At 38.0% G+C, this 21275-nt stretch overlaps 1 protein-coding gene across 1 annotated transcript in view; it reads left to right on the top strand.

Moving 5' to 3' along the window:
• The window catches only part of LOC104523310 (SH3 and multiple ankyrin repeat domains protein 3), a gene marked incomplete at its 3' end in the record, with an annotated part of 155489 nt that overhangs the window by 14249 nt on the left and 119965 nt on the right, over positions 1-21275 (top strand). The window contains exon 8 of the mRNA XM_029084464.1: positions 372-449. Coding sequence (XP_028940297.1) covers positions 372-449 — 78 coding nt within the window. The remainder of the gene's footprint in view (positions 1-371; positions 450-21275) is intronic.

Here is a 21275-nt window from a genome sequence, read left to right as displayed (position 1 = left end):
TACAAAATAGACAAAAAACATATGAGAGTCAAATTTCATTTTGAACTAACACTTGTTTTGCAAAATCTGATTTGTCAACTATGGAATTTCCACAGTACAGTTTCTTAAAAATTTAATAAGATGTTCACCTCTTGTATTCCTCTGTGATTTTTATATTTTGCATGTTGTTTCTACTCTAACACACTGCAAAGCACCTAAAACCTTGTCATAGTTAAAGTACTATTTTAATAACTTAATTTCTTAGATTTATTTATTTATTTTGTTTACTTCTTATTTAAGAAAATACCAAAGAGCGACACATCTTATAGCTGCAATGTCTCTTTGGTAATTACAGACCCTTACTAACAAGTTTACTCTTCTGCCCTTTTCAGGAGAGCTGTGCAAGAGTGCTGCTGTTCCGGGGAGCCAACAAGGAGATTAAGAACTACAACAGCCAGTCACCATTTCAGGTAAAAAAGAAATAAGGCTTCCCCCTGCCACCTAGAAATATTTGGAAAAAAAAAAAAAATCTTATGTGAACTTGGTTTTGTGGAGAAGTTACACTGCAAAAGGCTGAAAACAACTGTAGAATAAGATAACTCCCGTTTTTAGAACTGTGGCTTTTGTGTAATGCAAGAAGTGATGATGTCCTGGAATAATTAGGAATGATATGAGAGAAACACACTCCCTCTTGGCTGATCTGGTGACACTGTCAATGGATTTGAGAATTATATGAGCTGTTGATGACAAAACATGAAATCATTGGTGTCCTGCAGTTGGATGTGCCTTGCTACAAAGCAAGGGATAATCACAAGATTATCTCTGTTCCCATGTAAGAGAGATGCAGGAGTCCATGTAAGAGAGATGGAAGGAGTGACTGAGCAGTTGGGCTTTGCTTGGTCCCTATTGACTTAGCCAGAAAGAAGCTCTTCCTTCCTTGGATGTGAGGCCAAAGAGCCAGGCTAAGTTTCAGGGGTGGAATTGATTTAATGCACTGTCAGTGGTAAAAGTTGAAGCTGGCGTCCATGTCTCTAAAAGAAAATTAAGTCTTTCTTTCGATTAGTCAAAACTCACTAGATGTTTTTTTCACCATTTTCTTCTATTCAAGTACTTTCAGAAAGCTTAATTAAAAATCCAAATGGAAGAAAATTGTTTGTCCGAAGTTTTTTTAATGCCTGACATCCTTCCGCCCTTATTTCTGAAACATTCTTAATTGGCCTGGATTTCAGAGAAATGTTCATAATGCAAACTGATGTGTGAGAAATAGGGATGAAAGCTGTAATGTTTTAAGAAAAAGGAAGAATTTTTTTCAAATTACAGAAAATAGGGCTTCTGGAAGAACGATAGCACAGTACCTTTAAAAGGAACTGTCTTGTTGTGAAATGTGAGGGGGCTATTTCCCAAAACTAAGTTGTTCAACCAAAAGAAAAAGAAATCAAACCAATCCTGATTTACCTTTCCTTGCTATATCTTTTCCATTACATCTTCAACCCACTTTGGATAATGCTGGCAAAGGATTCAAGGAAGAATGCCTTTTCTCTCATGCTTTGAAATAGTTGGAATATCAACTATGGCCATGTGGGTCCCTGAGTTGGCTTCTCAAAGCTTACATGTAGATAATGCCTCTGAGTTTCAGGCTTTTAAAATAAAACCCAAAACCTCAGCCAAATATTTCTACATCAATTTAATTAACTCCATATTTTGAAGGTTTTCTGGACGTTAGTTGTGTATCTCAAGAGCTTAAGGTTCTGTCTGCAAATCCCAAACAGATCTTTGTTTACTTTTGGGACCATTTTCCTCAAATTGGGGAAACAGTGCATTAATAATTCAATTTTAGGCACTGTTTTTCAGCTGCTAATAGTTTGGCCTCTAAATTTATGCTAAGCACAAATTAACTAAGTACTAGATAATTCTTATCACTATACCTTAGAATTCTGGAGTGATTAAAAAATGGAATAGGAGAAAACACTAATTATTGGAGGAACAGGTTCCAGTGTCATCTCTCTACTTTGAGAGATGAGACTATATTATTCCTTTATGTTCTCAGATTGACTTTTATTTTTGTTTTAAGATTTTATATGAGGAGGGGAAATGACAAGTAGAATAGTTTCTATTTGTCTTTCTATTTGTAGTGATTGCTGCAACATTCTTGTTCTTCCTCTTAGAACAGAAAAATACAGGGGAAAAAGGCAAAAAGAATCATAGACTCATAGAATGGTTTGGGTTGGAAGGGACCTTAAAGATCATCCAGTTCCAACCCCCCTGCCATCAGCAGGGACACCTTCCACTAGACCAGGTTGCTCAAAGCCTCATCCAACCTGACCTTCAACACTTCCAGGGAGGGGGCATCTACAACTTCCTTGGGCAACCTGTTCCAGTGTCTGACCACCCTCACAGTGAAGAACTTCTTCCTAATATCTAATCTAAACCTCCTCTCTTTCAGTTTAAACCCATTTCCCCTTGTTTTGTCATTAACTGCCCTTATGAAAAGGGCACTTTTGTCATTAAGTGCCCTTATAAAAAAGGAAAATCTTTGTAAAAACTCGTGCTGCCAGTTGTAGGACTTTGGCATTGTCAGGTGCTGAGGCCATGAAAAAGGGCTTCCAGAAGGGAAGGATGACAAACCAAAACTAAATAAAATCAAGTGAGCACAGGAGACAGAAGAAATAATTTCAAGAGAAGGGTACAGCTGTGGAAGTTCACTTACTGACCAGTGAACTATCTCCTTTCCCTATGGAATAAAAATCCTATTTGTTTTTGTTTATTGTATGTTAACACTTGTGATGCTTGGGCTTTTGACTGACCACTCTCCCTCTAGTATGGACAGAAGGACTGACAACAAGGTTGGCTTTTTTTATCCTTTCTAGAGCTACATACTTAAAAAAAGAAAATTACTTTCCATCTTTTTACTCTTTGGTGTGTTACTCGTAGGTGAAGGGAATGTAGGAAAAGTTCTAGTTTTTTTGAATGTAGCGAGTAGAGAAAACCCTGATGCTAGCACTGCAATAAAGCAGCATCAGAATTAATTCTTTGCCATCTGGCTGTCACTGACCCAGTCGATCAAACACCACGAGTGGAGCTGTTATAAAATGATGCAGAATCCCCTTGAGTTAATAGGATGTTGCATACTAAAAATGTTTACTCATGTAATCAGTAGCAAGGAACACTGAAGCATCTTGTGTGTACATAATGAGAACGGTCGTAGCTGCAGCATCTATTCCTTTGAGTAACCCCCTTTATGTTATTTTCTCAGAAATCTAAAAGGGCTCTTCTTTTGAATTGCTGCTTAGAAAATTGATGATATGAAAACTATGCTATTCTGTGAAACAGAAGTGTACAGACAGGGAGAAATTTGTGTGTTGCTTTCAAGACCTGCCAAAGCTTGATTTATTTTGATGAAAATGAGCAGCAGAGGTTGTCTCTAGCATTAGTGTCCGATGGATGTAGTGTAATTTCACCGCCACAGATGTGCATGTGTTCACTTCTTACCAAATCACAGTGCTTATTAAAACAAGTGTGGGTTTACCAGATCATAGGGAAGGGAAATTAATCTGGGCTGAACACTGTCATTTAATCCAGGTGTCCCACACTGTGTACACATCCCTGCCTGACATCTGTCTGTCCTTTTCGCCTTTTCAGCGTGTAGCAGTTAGTGTTGGGATGGTGCGGTGAGGTGTCAAGGTCGTGAAAAAGCTTGTCTGTATTTCCCAGTTAAGCACTTGGGTTTTATTAGCTACCTTTGAAGAAATGTGCTTCATCCTGCGTGATTACTGGGGTCTATTAAGTTATTAATCAGGGTTGAGTACAGCTGATGTCACCCACAGCTGGAAGTCTGTCTGTGACTGTCAACCTTAATAGCTTGTGCTGCTGATAGGATGCACTCAGTGATAAGAGATTATGGGTCAGCAGACATTTCTCTGCTTTTGGTGGGATTCCCCCCCATAATATTAACACATGTATGGATGTGGGGTGAAGCTCGTCCCTCTGTCCTCCCTGTGTATGTTCCAAGTAGATTACAACAATTCCCGTGTCACCATCATAGAATCATAGTGGTTGGAAATGACCGTGAGTCCAACCATGAACCCAACACTGACAATTCCACCTCTAAACCATGTCCCTAAGCACCTTGTCTACCCATCTTTTAAATCCCACCAGGGAAGGTGACTCCACCACCTCCCTGTTTGATCTAAGTGTGAGAATTTTTTGTGTACTGTGCATTTTGGTTACAGGCTGACGAGCAGTTAGAGCTGAGGTTAAACCTGTGCCACATCATTGTGCTCTATTGCCAGTTCTGTTTATTAATCACTTATCCATCCTGTGTTGGCTGGGTAATCTAAGCACCTTACATGCTAATTATTCTGTGCCAACAGATGGAAAAAAAACATCGGCATTGCAGAGCTGGAAGTGTTAGCTAATAATACACTGTTACAGAAATTAGCTTGGCCATTTTTCTTTTGAAGTAACTATAATCAGAGCAGGTCTGTGCTTTGATTTGTATCACTGAACTTGGACATACCCTCAACCATGTCTGCTATAAGTGCTGCTGATACCTCCACAACCATTCATAGCTTATGATAGAGCTTGCTTATATACTGGCTTAGAAAATGCTGAACTGTAACATCTGTTCCAGCTGTAGGTTAGCTTTCAAGTTTCCTGAGCTTTTAGTTTGTTGGTTTTTTGTTTGGGATTTTTTTTTGACATTACAGTTTCTATTTTATTAGTAAAACTTCCCAAAATATCATTTCAGAAAAGCCATGTTATCCAGTCAACATCCATAGCTACTTACTTTCCCACATATTTTATGTGCTCCTTTATTAATGTAAAATAATTTTTTACTGTCTCTGGCAAATATTAATCCAGTAAATCAGAAATATCAGTTTTACTGTGTTTACAAGCTGTTGAAATTCTGTTGTGTGAGTTAAAATGAATGTACACCTTGATCATGTTTTTCCTTTTTCTTTTAGTGAGCAGAAGCTCCATATGAATAATTCATATGTTTTCATATGGGATCCCAAGCACTTTGAAGCTTAGAGCTAATAGAGCTAATAATTAGCCAGTGTTTTTGAAGCATATGTGTTCAAATATACAGAAGAACTAGTCTGAGGTGGCATTTAGTGCCATCTTCTAATGGCAGAGTTGTGCCTGAGAATGATTTCTCTCTCAGATGTACCTTATTATTGACCATTGCTGTCCCAAATCAGCATGGGTTATTAATGTGCTTACATTCCATAGATGGAAGGAGGAGCAGCAATCTTCCAGCTCCACTGCAGGTGGAATTGTTCCTTTCAGTGTGTTGGCTGTACATCTATTTTCAATTGCTCAATTTTTATTTTTTTTTTGCCAGGTTTGAATCACTTGAAATGAGATTTTCCATGCCTGGTATCTCAGGCGGTATTGTTTGGAAAAACAAAATGATTCAGCTCTTTTGGAGTATGGGTGAGGGAAAACATGTGTTGTTTTACTCATACTGAAAAACTCTGTTGACCCACCTCTCCTTGTCCCATCTCCCCTGTTGTGTTATGCTGTTTTGTTTTGTTTTGTTTTCTTCGATTGCCCTGCGTGCTGTCGGTGATCTCTGTGTTAATAACGTGGTAGTGTAAACCAGTTTGCAATCTGACTCAAATAGAGGGGCTCCAAAACCAGACTGCGTATTTGGAAGTGAAGCTGGTGGAGGGGAATATAGACAGGCACTATGGGGATGGGTGGGTAAACACTGAGCTTGGGGTAGGTGAGAAAGTACAAGATCAACTGAGACTTGGGTTGGGAGCCCAAGCCCGAAAGAGTAGAGTGAATGGAGCAAGACCAAGATTGATAAGGGTCTTTGGGGAGATTTTTAATCATCAAGGGCAGACAAGAAAGAAATTCAGATTAGAGGGAAATTGGGACTGACTGTATAAAAAGGGAGTCTTGCTTGGGGAGGAAGCCTTGGGTTGGAATGACTGAGCTGGGAGGCCAGGGAGGATGGGGCTGTCACAAGGTGGAAGTGCATGAGCTCTGCTAGTGGTCTGTAAAAAAATTGAATCTTGTTTATTTTCCAACATATCACTACAATGGCTTCCCAAAATGCAGTTTTGATTGAATTTATTATGATTTTTAATTTTATCTTTTTGGTGAAATTTACAGGCGAAGGACAAGAAGTTTTTCTCAGGTATTTTTTGTCTCCTAATTATTTTTGAAAGGGTGAAACTGAGAAATTTTAAAACTGAAAATCTTTATCCAGTGCCTCAAAAAGACATTATTACAAAAATAAAGTAGTGTTTTCTCTCTTGATGTTAAAATATGTAACTTTGTGTTAATGGAGCATATGAATTACAGAAAGACTTTGTTTTTGCCAAGTATTTATTTTCATCCTAATTCCTTTCTGAAGCACCTGTGTGAAGGATCCATCATTGAATATTATGTATTATTGGCAAAGAATATAGCTCCTTTCTCACTATGCATTCTGCTTCCAGTCAGACTTTCAGCTTTTTCCAGCTTTTGTCCTGATTTGAGTCAAATGATGGAATTTATTTGCTTTGATGGTTTTATATTTTAATTTTTTTTATGTTAGGTCACTGCTTGTGTTTGATCAGTTATGTTGTGTTTTGCTCTACAGAAATAATAGATAAAAGACAATCTGTCATGGAAAAGTGTACAGTCTAATTTGCACTTACTCATTATTTATGATATTTAGATATTGCTAGGAAAAGATTTAAGGTTTTAATCAAGTAAAAACCCCGAAAGTACTAGAATAAGTATAATAAAAAATTCTACAGAATGGCTTTTTAAGACTGAGACATAGAGGTATTAGTAATAGTTGCATTTAGCATTTTTAAATCTACACAAGTGACCATAGCAGAACAAATGATGTATTTTTTTCTTTCAAAGCAAAAAAGTGTGTTAGTAGGTATATATGTAGGCATACTCAATGTAATTTTTAAAAAGTCATAATTAAAATGAAAAAAACCCCAAAAAACCAAGGAGAGGTCTCATGGTGATATATCCAGCTGCAGACAATGATTAGTTATGATATGTTTTCTCATCACTTACCTTGCAGTGCGATTTATAGGAGGAACACACATTCTCATTTGAGAAAAAGGCTTTTGGGGAGTTTTACATATTGCCTTGGACATATTTATGCCCTTGTGGTGCTGCTTTGTTATCTCTTAGGGTATTAGGGGAAATGTTGCCAAATGAAAATATTCCTGAGAATAGTAGAGATACAAAATATTGTTCCGAGCAACAATTCCAACAGGAAAGTGCTTGATGTCACGTTAGAGGTGACCTCAAGTGCCAGATTTCCTGCTACTGTCAATTTTGAAGTACTGACCAACTGTTAGGCAGATGTTTCTCCTTACTGGCACATGAAGTACAATTACCAAAGGTCAGTATTTGGTTCATTATACAGCTGGTGACAAGAAGATAACAGAGCAGAATGTAATGCTCTTGCTGAAAACACGAGACAGCAAAGATGCTTCTGCCTCAACTACTTCTGAAGAGATTGCCACCAAGATGATGAAGGGAGTGGAGCATCTCCCTTATGAGGAAAGGCTGAGGGAGCTGGGGCTCTTTAGCTTGGAGAAGAGGAGACTGAGGGGAGACCTCATTAATGTTTATAAATATATAAAGGGTGAGTGTCATGAGGATGGAATCAGACTTTTCTTGGTGACAACCAATGGTAGGACAAGGGGCAATGAGCACAAGCTGGAACACAGGAGGTTCTGCTTAAACTTGACAAGAAACTTCTTTACAGTGAGGGTGACGGAGCCCTGGGACAGGCTGCCCAGGGAGGGTGTGGAGTCTCCTTCTCTGGAGATGTTCAAACCCTGCCTGGACGCCTTCCTGTGTGATCTCATTTAGGTTCCTGCTCCGGCAGGGGGATTGGACTGGATGATCTTTGGAGGTCCCTTCCAATCCCTGACATTCTGTGATTCTGTCATTCTGTGTGATTACAGCTGGTTTTGAAAATTTGGACCTCAGCCTAAGGGGCTTTCACTAATGCTCTCACTTGGCTTGAGAAGGGCTGGATATAGTGAGAGATCCCAGAGCAGGAAAATACCTATGGATACAGAATAGGGCTTAAATTCATTTCCCTTGACCCAGTGATGGTTTGTGTAGTGCTGGCTGGTCACTCCTAACCTTTTCTTAACCCCTGTCATATTTCAGAAAAGTGGACAAATGGAATTAATTTAGTAAAACATAAAGAAATGAAATGATATTATCTTTTATTGAATAGGGCAAAATACAGCCACACTTGGAGATGCTAAAAATTCTTACTGCAGAATGTGTCTTTTAAAAAAGCCCCTGTTGTTTCAGCACAGTTTTTATGTGACTATAAACTTAAGGAGGAGTGTCCATGAGACCATCTTTTGTGTTGTGCTCTGTGTAAATGATCTGAGACCCTTTTTTAAAAAACTATTTTTGCGCTTTGTGCTTTCTCTCCCCGCTCAGACAGAGGTGTCCAGCTGCAATGCCTCAGGTGTTCTCACATGCAGCAGGATTTCCCTGGGAAAAACAGTGTCTCAGAGGTAGCTAGGAGCCAATCTGTTTGTTTTTAAACCAAATGGGTAAAATTCCAAAAGCTCAGAAGCAACTGAAACTAGGTTATAAAAGAGAACAAATTAAGCAAACTAAATTGTAAGGGTCACTACCAGTTCTTGCCTCAAAGTAAGAAAGACTCGTGTGTGATTCAAATGTAATTAGTTGTCACGGGTGAAGTTGCAAGAGGCAATGGAGATTTGTAAATTTGTAAATCAAATCCTTAATTTGATTATAGGATTTTGATAGCACGAGTGAATATCGCTCCTGTGATTTTATTTAGACTATATCCTAGAAGAGAAGGCAGCAAGGGTAAGTTCTTAAATAGCCTGATCATAACTGAGCAGTCACATATAACTATGTCTTAGCCTTGTAAAAAGGTCAGCTGTGACAACTGTGGGTATTTTTTTTTTCCTGTAGCTGCAAAGAGCATGGTAAATCTTGTCATTGAAAATACTTTATTTAATTGTCTCTATCAGAAGAAGTTTTTGTATTTTTATTGATTTAGAGCAAATTTGATGTGAATAAAAGTTGTGGCTCTAAGATGTCAAAAAAACCCCATTAGTCCTGACGCGGGAGCTTTATGAACAAGATTAATGTAAAATGTCCATTTTTTTATATTGCATTGTTGCCAGGATTTTACAGGTATTGAAATGGAAATGATAGGCACCATATAAACATCCAGAGAGTGACAGATATCCAGTATTTTTTTCTCAGTGTTCTTGCAGAAAAGTATATTATAGCAGGCTCTGCTCCAGATTTAACTGCGGGAGAGATGAGAGATATTGTTCTTTTATGAATTCTTGATTCCTGTACCTGTATGTGTGATATAGGAAGGTTAAACCTTATGGGAAATTTGTTTCACAAACCATAGATAAGCATGCTTGTGCTAATCTGCTACATTTAACTGTTTCTTATTGTTAAACCATGTTATTTTGGGATATTAATACCATTCAGTTTCTCTGTAAAATGAAATACCTTATTACATTCTGTATGCTGCTGTTATGTGTGTGTAATAGCTTTAGAGACACTGATTGAATTAGGCAATACTAATGAACCAGATTTATCAGAGAAACTGAAATCCACCTTCTGTGCTGAGGCTGATGATCAAGATGCCCAACGGTGTCCTGCTGTTCTCCTTGTTCTCTCTCTGCTTGTATCCAAACGGATTGTCACAATTTCAGACTAGATTTAAGGAAGACATTTTTTAGCATGAGGGTGATGAAACACTGGCCCAGGTTGCCCAGAGAGGTGGTAGAAGCCCCGTCCCTGGAAACACTCAAGGTCAGATTGGACAGGGCTCTCAGGAACCTGATCTAGTTGAAAATGTCCCTGCTCACTGCAGGGGGGTTGAACTAGATGACCATGAAAAGTCCTTTCCAACCTAAACCATTCTAAGATTCTATGAACTTACACTTGCATTTCTGGACAACTATGATGTTTTTTATTTCGTGTCCGTGCAGTGCTGAGCACAACCTGCGAGTGGGACTCACGGGCACTTCAGACCTACAAGTACGCATTAATAGTCATAGTTATGACGGATGGGTGATGTGGTGGCATCATTTCTTGCTTTTGCATGACTATAAAGTCTATTCAGTGTTAATTTCTGGCAATATCTGAGCGAGTTCTTGTTGCTTATAAAAATGGATGATCGATGCCTCTAGGACAGACTCAGCATCTTCTTGCATTGCCACTTGGAGAGAATGTTCATGACAAGCAGTTGGCATACAGCAGCTGCTGTCCCATGTGCATCTTTATCAGAGTATGTTATTGGCATTGACTTTTACTAGACTGCTGTTTCCAAAGGTTTTGTTACAGTTAACCCACAGAGTTTGGAACGAATCCAGCAAATATATTAGGTAAAATAATCATAATATTTTATTAACGTGATGCATTTTCTCCTAAGGAGTTTCAAGAAGTGTTTTCAACCATTTGGGTTTGCAGTTTAAGCAACACTGTATTATTAAGTTTTTGCAGAATTGAATCCCAGAAACAGGTTTTACTGTGAACTAGTGGGCAGTATCTCCTGCCTGCTGTGAGTAGGAAGACATTTTTCTGAAAGTGTTTGGGGAAGAAGCTGCTAATGTAACACATTTGGGCTTTTCCATGAGATAGGACTGACTTTAGAGGTGAAAGTTTTTACCCTACAGCAGCACAGACCTATACACCCTTGAGCTGAATTTTCTGTATAACCTGACATTTACTGTAATTTCAAGGAAAGCAAAATCTAGCAAATAGCCCACTTCCTCAATCTTTTTCTGTAAGAGTTCAGCTGAAGAAGATTGCATTTCATGGCTTTTTGATTTAGTATATTATTTGGGAGGAGGAAGAAAATTAAGTCAATTCTATTAGTGGCTGTGTCTTATCTGATTCATCTGATGCTGCAACCTGGCTTTATCTGCTTTTAGTAAATACTCCTTTGAAATTGCTGCTCGCCCATGCAACAGTAATAAGGATTATGTAATAACTGGCTTTTGATGGCTCTTTCCAGCTTGAGCTAGATTCTCCTGTGGAATGAGTCTGTAGTTGTAAATGTGTGTGTATCACACCGTTTGCTCTTTCTTTGCCATATTAATTATTAAAACACAAGTGTAGAAAAATGCATCTTACTTGAGAATGACTTGCTAGGTGATATTTTAGTAGAGAAGCAGAAAGAAGGTGCAATTTTTTTTTCTCTATTTTAAAAATAGATATAAACATTAAATTTCCCAATACATGCAGTGACCATGGAGGAGGCTTAATACAATCTGTACAAAGTAGGGTAACTTAAAAATCTCAGTTATTTCTCATCTAAAGAAACAGGAGGAAATAAAAGAATTTCATGAAATTGTGCCTGGGATGAATTTGCCTGCTTGTTCTTTGTTGTTGTTTTTTGACATGTTTTGTGGTAACTTTTATCATTTTGCTGGTGTATTCAGTTCAACACTTTCTGGCAAGTGGGATCCTTTTGTCTTAGGAGTTAAGTTTGCATTTCAAAGCTGAGAGAATGAGATGACTTAGAAGTGATTTACTTGCATGTTGTGAGGAAAAGACTTCTATTTTTTATCTTGGTGTCCAAGCAGTCTTAGTTTAATCTGAAGATACTCAGTCATGCCTTATTCATGAATAAGAGTAGTTAAGTCTTAAGAACGTAGTTGTGTATGCTCATGAATGGACAATGTAAAATAAAATATAGGTTGTACTTTTTAAATCATACATAAGGTTACGGGAAAATGAACAAGGCTGCCTACAGGGATTTGAAGTGTCGGTCCAGTGTAGAGTCCTGCAAAGACAGCACTCTAGGACATAAAGGGACTAAAAGGAGGTCATTTGGTGTGATAGCTTTCTCTTAATTTTGACTTGAATTCACTAAGGTAGTCAGCTCTGGCTCTGGTTCCTGGCTACTGAGTGGATTTCAGAAGACCCATAGAGGCTGTAAAATCTCTTGCGAGCAAAACCAGCATTTTAGCAATGAAAATGTGCCAGCACTGTTGTGCTTGCAGCGTACTTTTTTGATAACACTCAGCTAAATACATATTGTGTATTTTTAAAATATTAATTGGTCAAAAATATTCAGGGTAAAATCCTAGTTCCTTTCAAGTGGATAAAATTCTGTTTGATTTCACTGGAGTGAAAGTGTGTTCCTCACACTTAAGATTGTTTCAAAGCCACGCTACCGAATCTTTCTAGAGAAAATATTCCACTGAGTATGATTATTTTTAATTAACATTTCCTAATTTTAGTACCTTACTATTCCTTTAAGTTGTACAGAATTGCCCACTGCATTGCAACACATAACTTGCATTCCGCGGAGTCTTTAGCTACTAATAGGTAATTTGCAGTAGCTGAAAGAAAGATGCTGAGTGAAAACTTTGTAAGAGTTTTGGGAGGCAGAAACAGTGCTTGAGAGGCTAGGTTGTATTTTTTTTCCATTCCCTGAACAGATTCTGGGACATGGTTGCATTCCTTACAGTAGCAGCTGCTGCGAAAGTCTTTGTCATTGCCCAGCTGAGACACTGACCTTGTCCCACCCATTGCAGGGTACTTTCCAACAGTCTTAGGCTCCAAGGATGAGCGAAATGCTTAGATCTTGGTGCTGCATGTAGCAATACTTGAAGTTTATAAACCTAGGGTTTGATTACTATTAAAAAGGGAGACCTTCTAGTGGCCTTCCAGTACCTGAAGGGGCTCCAGGAAGGCTGGGGAGGGACTTTTTACAAGGGCAGGGTGTGACAGAACAAGGGGTAATGGCTTTAAACTGGAAGAGGGGAGATTGGGATGAGATGTGAGGAAGAAATTCTTTACTGTGAGGGTGGTGAGACAGTGTCCCAGGTTGGCCAGAGAAGCTGTGGCTGCTCCTCCCTGGAAGTGTTGAAGGCCAGGTTGGATGAGGATTTGAGCAACCTGGTCTAGTGGAAGGTGTCCCTGCTGATGGCAGGGGGGTTGGAACTGGATGAGCTTCAAGGTCCCTTCCAAGCCAAACCAGTCTGTGATTCTGTGAAAAAAATAGCCAAGGAACCAGCATGAGGTCTTCACCAGGGAAGCTGCTGAGGTTGCTTGGAGGGCTTACGTCAGGGACCGCACCCAGCACTGTGGAGCTGCCTGCTTGCTGCGCTCCGGAGAGCGTGAATACTTTGACCTTAATACTAAGGCAAAGTGATTGTGGCAAGCCTTTGTTTAACCAGTGCTAAAATGATCAAGGGAATGATGAAGAGCCTCAAAGAAATATTGGCCCTTTCCCATAATTTATATTTTCAGATGCTAAAACTAGTTGTTGAGCAAATGTAAGGTATCTATTTTAAGATACTGCATGTCAATATCTGACTACAGATGGCTCCATGAATCATAGTTGGAAGAAGGAAAATGTTAGACACTAAGATATTGTTGCTAAGAGATTTTTGTACACAGTATGCTAACATGTGCTGGCAAATTTGGGAACAGTAGCAGCAGCATGCTTTTGGAGAAAAAAATTTCAGGGGCGAAGAAACTGCCTTCAAAGGACTATTTAAAGGATAGTAACATTATTGTGCTTTGTTGTATCAAGAACTGATGAAGATGAAATTGGCTTTCAAGCAGATAACGTAGAGAAAACATCCAAAAGGTAAAGCAAATCCTGCTTTCCAATGAAACAGAGAGTGGAGACTAGAAAGAAAAAGAAAAAAATATATATATTTTGGGGTTTAAATTAAGCAAGTTGCAAGAAGATTAAAGGTGATGGTTGCTGATATTTTGCCATCTACTGGACGTCAGATATATTAATATACAAACTTAGTTTCTTTCAAAATGCATAATATTAAGTTTTAATTACATTATAGAATTAAAATTGTTAAGAATTATTTTCTCTCCAGGAAAGAAGCATGTATGAAAATGCTGAGCACAATTTTTTAACTTATAATCTTTCATAACATTTCTATAGAGTAATTTAGGAAAATTACCAGCATTTTATTGTCCTGGTAGAGAATGTGGGCTGTTTCTGCACTTAATATAGATCTTTACTGACTATTATTTAAAGAAAAAAAATTAAAATTTTACTGCTTTTCTTTATTCTATGTATAACTTATTTCAGTGAGTTTTACTGAAACTTGAAAATGTTATACCTGAAATAAAGCTTCAAACTGATAAAATTAATTTTATAAATTAATTTTATTTTATCAGATAAAACCAAATAGTTCTGATATATTTTCAACAAAAAAATTGTTATTATATGTACAAAATATTACGCAACTATAAACATCTCAAAATAGTAGTTTGCTTCTGGCATTTCTAATTAGATGTATTACATCTCAACTTCAAAACTGATTTCTTTTTAGTAAAGTTTTGGAATGTAAATGTAAATATGTGCCTCTGTAATGTAAACATCATCTTGAGGTTGTGTTTCATGTCATCCATATTTAATGTAAATATGTGCCTCTGTAATGTAAACATATGTATCATCTTGAGGTCGTGTTTCATGTCATCCATATTCTATGTATTCAGGAGTGCTGTTAGAAAAAGAGAGTGAATTAGTGATATTAATACTATATTAATCAAGCATTTGGTTTTATTTTATAATGAAGTGAACTAAGAAGCTTCCACTAGTTTTATTTTACAATGTTGTAACCTCAAAGTCAAAAGTCAACTGTAATCAATACAACTACAAAATGTGGGATGATACTTTGCCCTTTGATTTTTGGAAAGTAAAATGCAGAATTCATGTTTATTAAACATTTCTATTTTAGAATACATAGTTATTGTAACTGTATAGAATTTTCCAGTTGGTTCAGGAAAAAAACCCCAAAACCAGTTTGTTGTATTTATTGAATTCTTAATGTCTTCTCTAATTGAAAAAACCTAAAGTCTATGTTGTGATTTGAGCTCCGAACAATTGTCACATTTTGCTAAGATATTACAGAAGAATTAATTTCTAGAGGAAACTGAGTTCCAGATATGTTCTTGTATTTATTAAGTTAGCAATCCTTCATGTACAATCTCTCTGAAACTGCGTAAGAAACCAATAGTGTTTGATCAGTACATTTTTCTCCCACACTTATGGAAAAGAAATTTGGAAGACAGATTGCTTCTTGCTTTTCCAAACCGAACTCCATCTGTAGCACTGAAGAGAGTTTTGAAATCTACATGCTGCTCATATATGAGAGCAACTAATGCAGGTCGATGTAAGATATTTTTTTAAAGTTATTTATTTTTTTAACCTGCTGAGCATGCTGCATGATTTTCTGTCACTATTTATCAGGGATGGAACCTCACGGTGCTGTGTGCTCCACAGGTGTGCACAGGCATACATGAGAGCAGGGTCTTTGCACTTAATAACCTAAATTTAACTTTCTCATGTCTTTGTGGATGACTACTGTGTACTTGATGGTACACTGTGACAAACTTCAAAGTGACTTTAGACTCCAAAAGGCCTTTACCTCTTTGTTGTCTTAGGGGGAGCTTTTCTTTTGAGAGGACACAATAGAAATACATTGAATTTTCATTGCCCCATGGTAAGTGCCATTAGATTTTCCTATCAAATTAAAGAGGTGTCTGTCTCCAAAGGTTGTGATTCTAATGGAATGGTTTAGAGATTGCCTTGCTGTTGGATTATCACCTCTTGATACTGCAGCTATTGGGTGAATTCTTGATACAGTTTTTGTCTGGAAACTTACACTTATTAAAAATGAGAAAATTTCTTATATTTTTAATATTAAGAAAACAGATCCTAATTATGACAAATGGAAGAGCTTTTCCGGTGGCCTTTTCATTAAGGAAATTATTCCAACTATTCCTTCTAAATTCACTTGTGTTAATTTTTCATGATTCTCTGCTGATTATGAATCCTACTGCGTAACGGCTGGGACTGCTTGAATGGGGTTTCTTCATTATTAAAGTAACATGGTCCTCAGTGGTACAATAAATAATTTATGATTTTTTTTTAAAGTCTGATTTAAGTGGAAGGCAATTTATGGAGAGTCTCATTCAGAGGGTTGTATCACCTCTTCCTTCCAGTTCCACTTGAAGACGGGGACACGTAGGGTGGATGTTCCTCAGAGTGTCCTCTATGTCCGTCTGCATTTCCGCTCCTTGGCTGAGACTGAGCAAAGTCAAGATTGAAGTCACATTTTTTCCTGGGATAGAGCTGTCTCCTTTAATGTACAGTGCCATACCTGAACTCATTGCAATTTCAGGCTTTCTTAAAAGACCATCATTTAGTGAGCACTGCTGGGAAGTAGAGACAGTGGAAGGGTGAAACATCAGCCCTGAAGGAAAGACTAATGAAATGTGCTTTCATCAGGAAAGTGAAATTGTCTGGAAGGGAGGAGAAGGGGGAGAGAAAGCAGGTGGGGAGGGCTGACTGTTTTATCATGAGCTGCTCATTGTGAATTGCAGCTACAACTGTGCAGCCCAAACAGCTTCCTCCACTCTCCATTTAGGCAGAGAATTTTAAAGCTTTATGTCTCACCTGCTCTAAAATTGAAGTGCATGCAGAAGGAAGTGCAGCAGCCTTGATTGAGAGTGATATATAAATGAACGGAGAGATGCTCTCCTCACTGCCATGTAGGAAGTTTTTCAAAGTTCATTGGTTGAATTTAAGAGGGGACAACTTCAATTTCTGTCTTTTTTTGTGTTGTTTCTTATTGGGTGGATCAGTTTGTTCCAAAGAGTGATAATGTAATTTACTGTTGATGCTTGCCTTTCAGGGACTAGCCTATAAAGCCCTAAAATTGTATTTACTAACAGGCTACAAAGATCTTGCTCTAATTTAATATAACCTCTGCGTGTGATACATTTCAAGAGCAGGAAAAAATCAATTGTGAAAGGTTAGTGACAGGTGAAGTGTATATATAATTTCTAGTTTCCCGAAAGAAGCAAAACACTGTCTTAATCACAATAAAATAAAAATCTAAATACTTGAATGTTACTAATTGATATATTGAAAACTAAGTTTATGAGGCTGAATAGAAACAGGCTGATGAATCAGTGCTGCTGCTTATATCTGGTCCAGAGTCTGAAAACATTATGAAACTCTGTCACACTGAAGCCTGTAACTGGACATCTGTCAGGTTTCACTGTTTACACAAAGGAGCCTTATTTGCCATTATTGAAACTAAATTTCTTTGGGGAACAAGACTCGGGAAAGCAGAACTAACCAGATGTGTCAAATGTTTAATTTCTGAATTGACTTCTGAAAGCCAACTTAAAAACTGCCTGTATCCAGAGGGAACATTTCTGGCTGTAAATCAGGAAACCGGAGGATAAGAATAATGCTGTGCCAGGAGAAAGAAAGAGCCTTCTGAAGGTGCCTCCCCAGTTACGAGGGTTTCATTCCTCAGCCAGTGCCCTATGCTGGAGCAGCAATCACGGGGTGCCCCTGTCTCCTGCCTGCTTGACCCCCAGTCTCTGCGTCACGGCTACTTCATTCATTCAAGTTTCTACTTCACTGAGCTGTTGTGTAGTTACCATCCCTAGCAACTAGCCAAGTGTCAATTCAGCTCCTTCCCTTCTCCGCTGAATTGGTGGCAGAGCATCTGGCATTGCCTGGCACAGCAAGCAGTGAGGGACTGTCACCAGTTGCATCGTTTGAAAGAAACATCTGTGAGACAGTCAGTGAGACGACAGGGTGACTTCTACCAAGGCAGAGCAGATATCTGTATAAACACCCAGCGTCTGGTCACACTCTGCGTTACCTACCCTGACAGTGACACCAGCTCTCATCTCTGCTCTGCTGCCTGGCCCAGTGAGTTGGTCATCCCATGGCTTGGTGCTTCACAGCCCCCTGAGTGTGTCTCAGCTCTGACCCGCTTCAGTGACTCCAGTGACTTTTTGTTACGATGACATTATGAAGACAGAGTATCGTGGAAATAGGAGGTGATACCGCCAGTCTAGCTGCACAGGTTTACCCTTCTTTCTTTTTATTTTGTATGAGTTACCTCCTACTAAGATACATCTTCCTCCTTAGCTTTACTTTCTGCTCACTTCCCTGTTGTAAGCATCTGTACTTGTTCAGGCCAGTCATGTATGTTATCAAATATAATTTGAAAATAATTAGGTGCCTGTGTTAACTCCCTTAGTGGGGTCCACTAAACTTGAAGGGGAGGGAGCTGATAAATGATTCACTTTGGTTACTATCATTCGCATAAAATTACCTCTAATAATGATTAAAAAAAAAACCCCAAGAGCGATTCTGTTCTCTGTATTGTATAGCAGAATATATGCAGAGATATGAACCAAATGTCAGTGCAGCAGGTAAAGATCCTGGTTTGGGTCTGGAAGCACTGGGCTTGAACTACTTAGTCATGCTTTTCAGCTGGACTTGGATTGATACCGTGCTGTGATGCCGCAGGTGCAATCTTTCCAATTCTGGAGCTGATGCAAAGTAAATTTACCCTTTAAAAGTAGAGCAAAAAAAAAACAAACAAAACAGGTGTTAATGGAAATTGTAGATTATTTTTTTTTTTTTTAAGAAGATGCATAAACAAATTTTATCAGGTTTACAGAATAATGTGACTAAGGACATGCAGATAAGTGTCCTGTCTGTGGCAAAAGGACAAAAATGAAAGGACCTTTGCTGCAGGAATGAAAGAATTACAGTAAGGCTGCTGTATAAGCAGTTTTTGAAAAGCTGCAATTTTTGAAGTTTCAGCAGAACAGAGTCTGTAGATAGCCTGTAGTTGTAAAGTGCTACCTCCAGCCTTTCATGGTAATATTTCATGTCTATAAACATGCACATGATGCATTTTGATGACTGGAATCCAGTTCTTACTGGAAGTGAAAAAAAACTTTCACTGTAGTTTTGCTGGCTGGGCCACTTTTCACTGCCAAGAAGAGATGTCTTGTGAGCAGGGAAAAAAAAACAACAACAAGCAAACAAAACCTGCTTTCCTGTCATAACCTCTCAATTAGAAATCCAGCACTTCACTACAGAAAGTCTTGAAAAGCAAACGATGGCTATTTAAAAACATGTAAATTCTGAAGCCTATTTTCTGCAAAGATACTGCATTATTATCTTTTTTTTCTGAAGTACAAAGAAATGTAGTACAATTGTAGAACTTCAGTGAGGTCCTGATTTAGTTTTCATCTTAATCAAGGGGAGAATTTACACCACTTTAATTTAGTTCAAGCCATGGTCTGATGGAGACCATTCAGTTACCCTAGAGTGCATTCATGTTTGTAGTTTTATTTGAACAAACTATAACTTTCATTCAAGATAAATTTTGATGGAAAATAGGCTGTGGTTGCTGTGCTTTGTAGTTTGCAACTGTAAAAATTGAATGAGTATAATTATGTATCTCAGATTTTTCTCTGACTTCACTTTCTCCCACTCTTCACCGATCAAATTCAAGTACATTGATGTTATGCCAAGACGTATTTGTACTTTTTAACTTTTTCTTGCTTTCTTTAGATCTTAACATATTTTTCCTTCATTTTTGCTGTTAGAATTTTACATACTGCTTTTAGTGAATTGAAGTAGATTAAATTGAGAGAAATTATACCTTGAGCTTGCAGAATCTAGTGCTTGATTCAGAAGCAATCACAGGGACAATTCTCTGTCAAGCTGTCTCTTAGCTATCTGGCAGTATCTTTTTTCAAGTAATAAAATGTGTTTATCACTTGAACAGCATGTTTATACTCGAGTTATAAAATCTACTCTGTATCAAAAATTATTTAATTTGAGTAACATGGCTGCTGTCTAGCAAGCTGCCTGTCACTGGTGAATTCCCTGGTTGAATTTTCCATGCTAATTAGGGGTAATCATAGAATCATTGAATGGTTTGGGTTGGAAGGGACCTTCAAGGGTCATTGAGTCCAACCCCCTGTAGTGAGCAGGGACATCTTCACTAGAGCAGGTTGCTTAGAGCTCCATCAAACCTGACCTTGAATATCTCCAGGGATGAGGTCTCCACTACCTCTCTGGGCAACCTGTTCCAATGATCTACCACCCTCATATTGAAGAACTTTTTCCTACTATCCAACCTCAATCTCCCCTTTTCTAGTGTAAAACCTATTGTCCTATTGCTCCATGCCCTTGTGAGTAAGATGTAATATCGAAGAGAGTTATTGTTCCTTGCTTCTAATGTAGAGAAGACTCCTATTCTACAGCTATATCTTGCTTTTATGAACCTGAACCCAGCCAGGCTGCAGAATGTGAAGTGAAGGAGACAGTATTTTTACAGCTCTGCTGTTACTTTCATAGTGCTGTTTGCCAGGGAGAGTCATGAGTTACACTTTGAAGCTGTACAGAGGAGGCTGAGGGCCAGATTCTGGGCTGTTATCTGTGCTGAGAAGCAGTTTATTTCAGGAAGTGGTTCCTGGAATAAAAGTGATCTTATTAATGGTTAAAATAGTAATCTTTGGATGGAGAATTGGCTGTGTGGATGATGGGGTGGCAGTGCACAATCTACCTCTGTCTCTGACCTCCCTGATCTTTGCAGATATTATAACATGCAGAATTCTTATGACATATCTGAGAAGAAACATTCTTTATTTTTTCAACTGCTGTCTAAAAGCAGAAGTAGGATTGAGTTGAACCAGTATCATTGGTTCATAGTAATGCATTTTGCTCCCAAGAATCCATCAGCGTTTGATGTAACACATCTGAGAAGTGCCCAAAGCAAAGCATTTCCTTACTGTTAATATTGTAATGAGAAAATAATTACATGATTATCACTACTTAGTATGGTGATATTAGATGTGGGTTAATTATTTAAAGGACAAAAATAATTATACTGCACGTGCCATGCTCATGGCTGCCTACTGAGGATTACTTTAAAATGCAAGTATACGCTGTTGAGAATGAACACTGGGTGCTCTAGAGTCATGGAATAGAATTTCTACCTTGAAATAGATACACTTGAAACTAAAAGAAAACATAATTACTGTATTTAGCCTTTGTGTTGGATAGAAATTTTTAATGAAACAAGAAACAATTTTGACAAGAAAAAAAGAACCTGAAAAGCATAAAAAAAATGCAGGGGAGACCTGGAATCAGGGCATGAATGTGATAAATGGGATGTTCAGTTGTTTGTTTTAAACTTTGCTTGGTAATCTAAAAAAGTTATTTTGATACGGTATGATACTTAAAATATAGTGATTTCTTTAAAGTCTTACTTGTACTTAACTAGCCAGGAGACTTTACAATTAAACTAAACTGACCTGTCTCTCTTTAGACCAACTCTTACTTACTTAGGACCAAAAGATAAATTGGAGATTACTTCTCTGTGTTTGAAACCACTTGTTTCAATCTGAGTCCTTCCTCAAGGATTTCCAGGGCTGCATATAGAAAGGATTAATGACTAATGGCTTGAAGCATAAGGTCTAACTCA

The sequence above is a fragment of the Antrostomus carolinensis genome, unplaced genomic scaffold (genome assembly GCF_000700745.2).
Source record: "Antrostomus carolinensis isolate BGI_N321 unplaced genomic scaffold, ASM70074v2 scaffold4304, whole genome shotgun sequence".
Lineage (NCBI taxonomy): Eukaryota > Metazoa > Chordata > Aves > Caprimulgiformes > Caprimulgidae > Antrostomus > Antrostomus carolinensis.
Note: the sequence above shows the minus strand (reverse complement) of the source record. Positions and strands in the feature narration are given on the sequence as shown.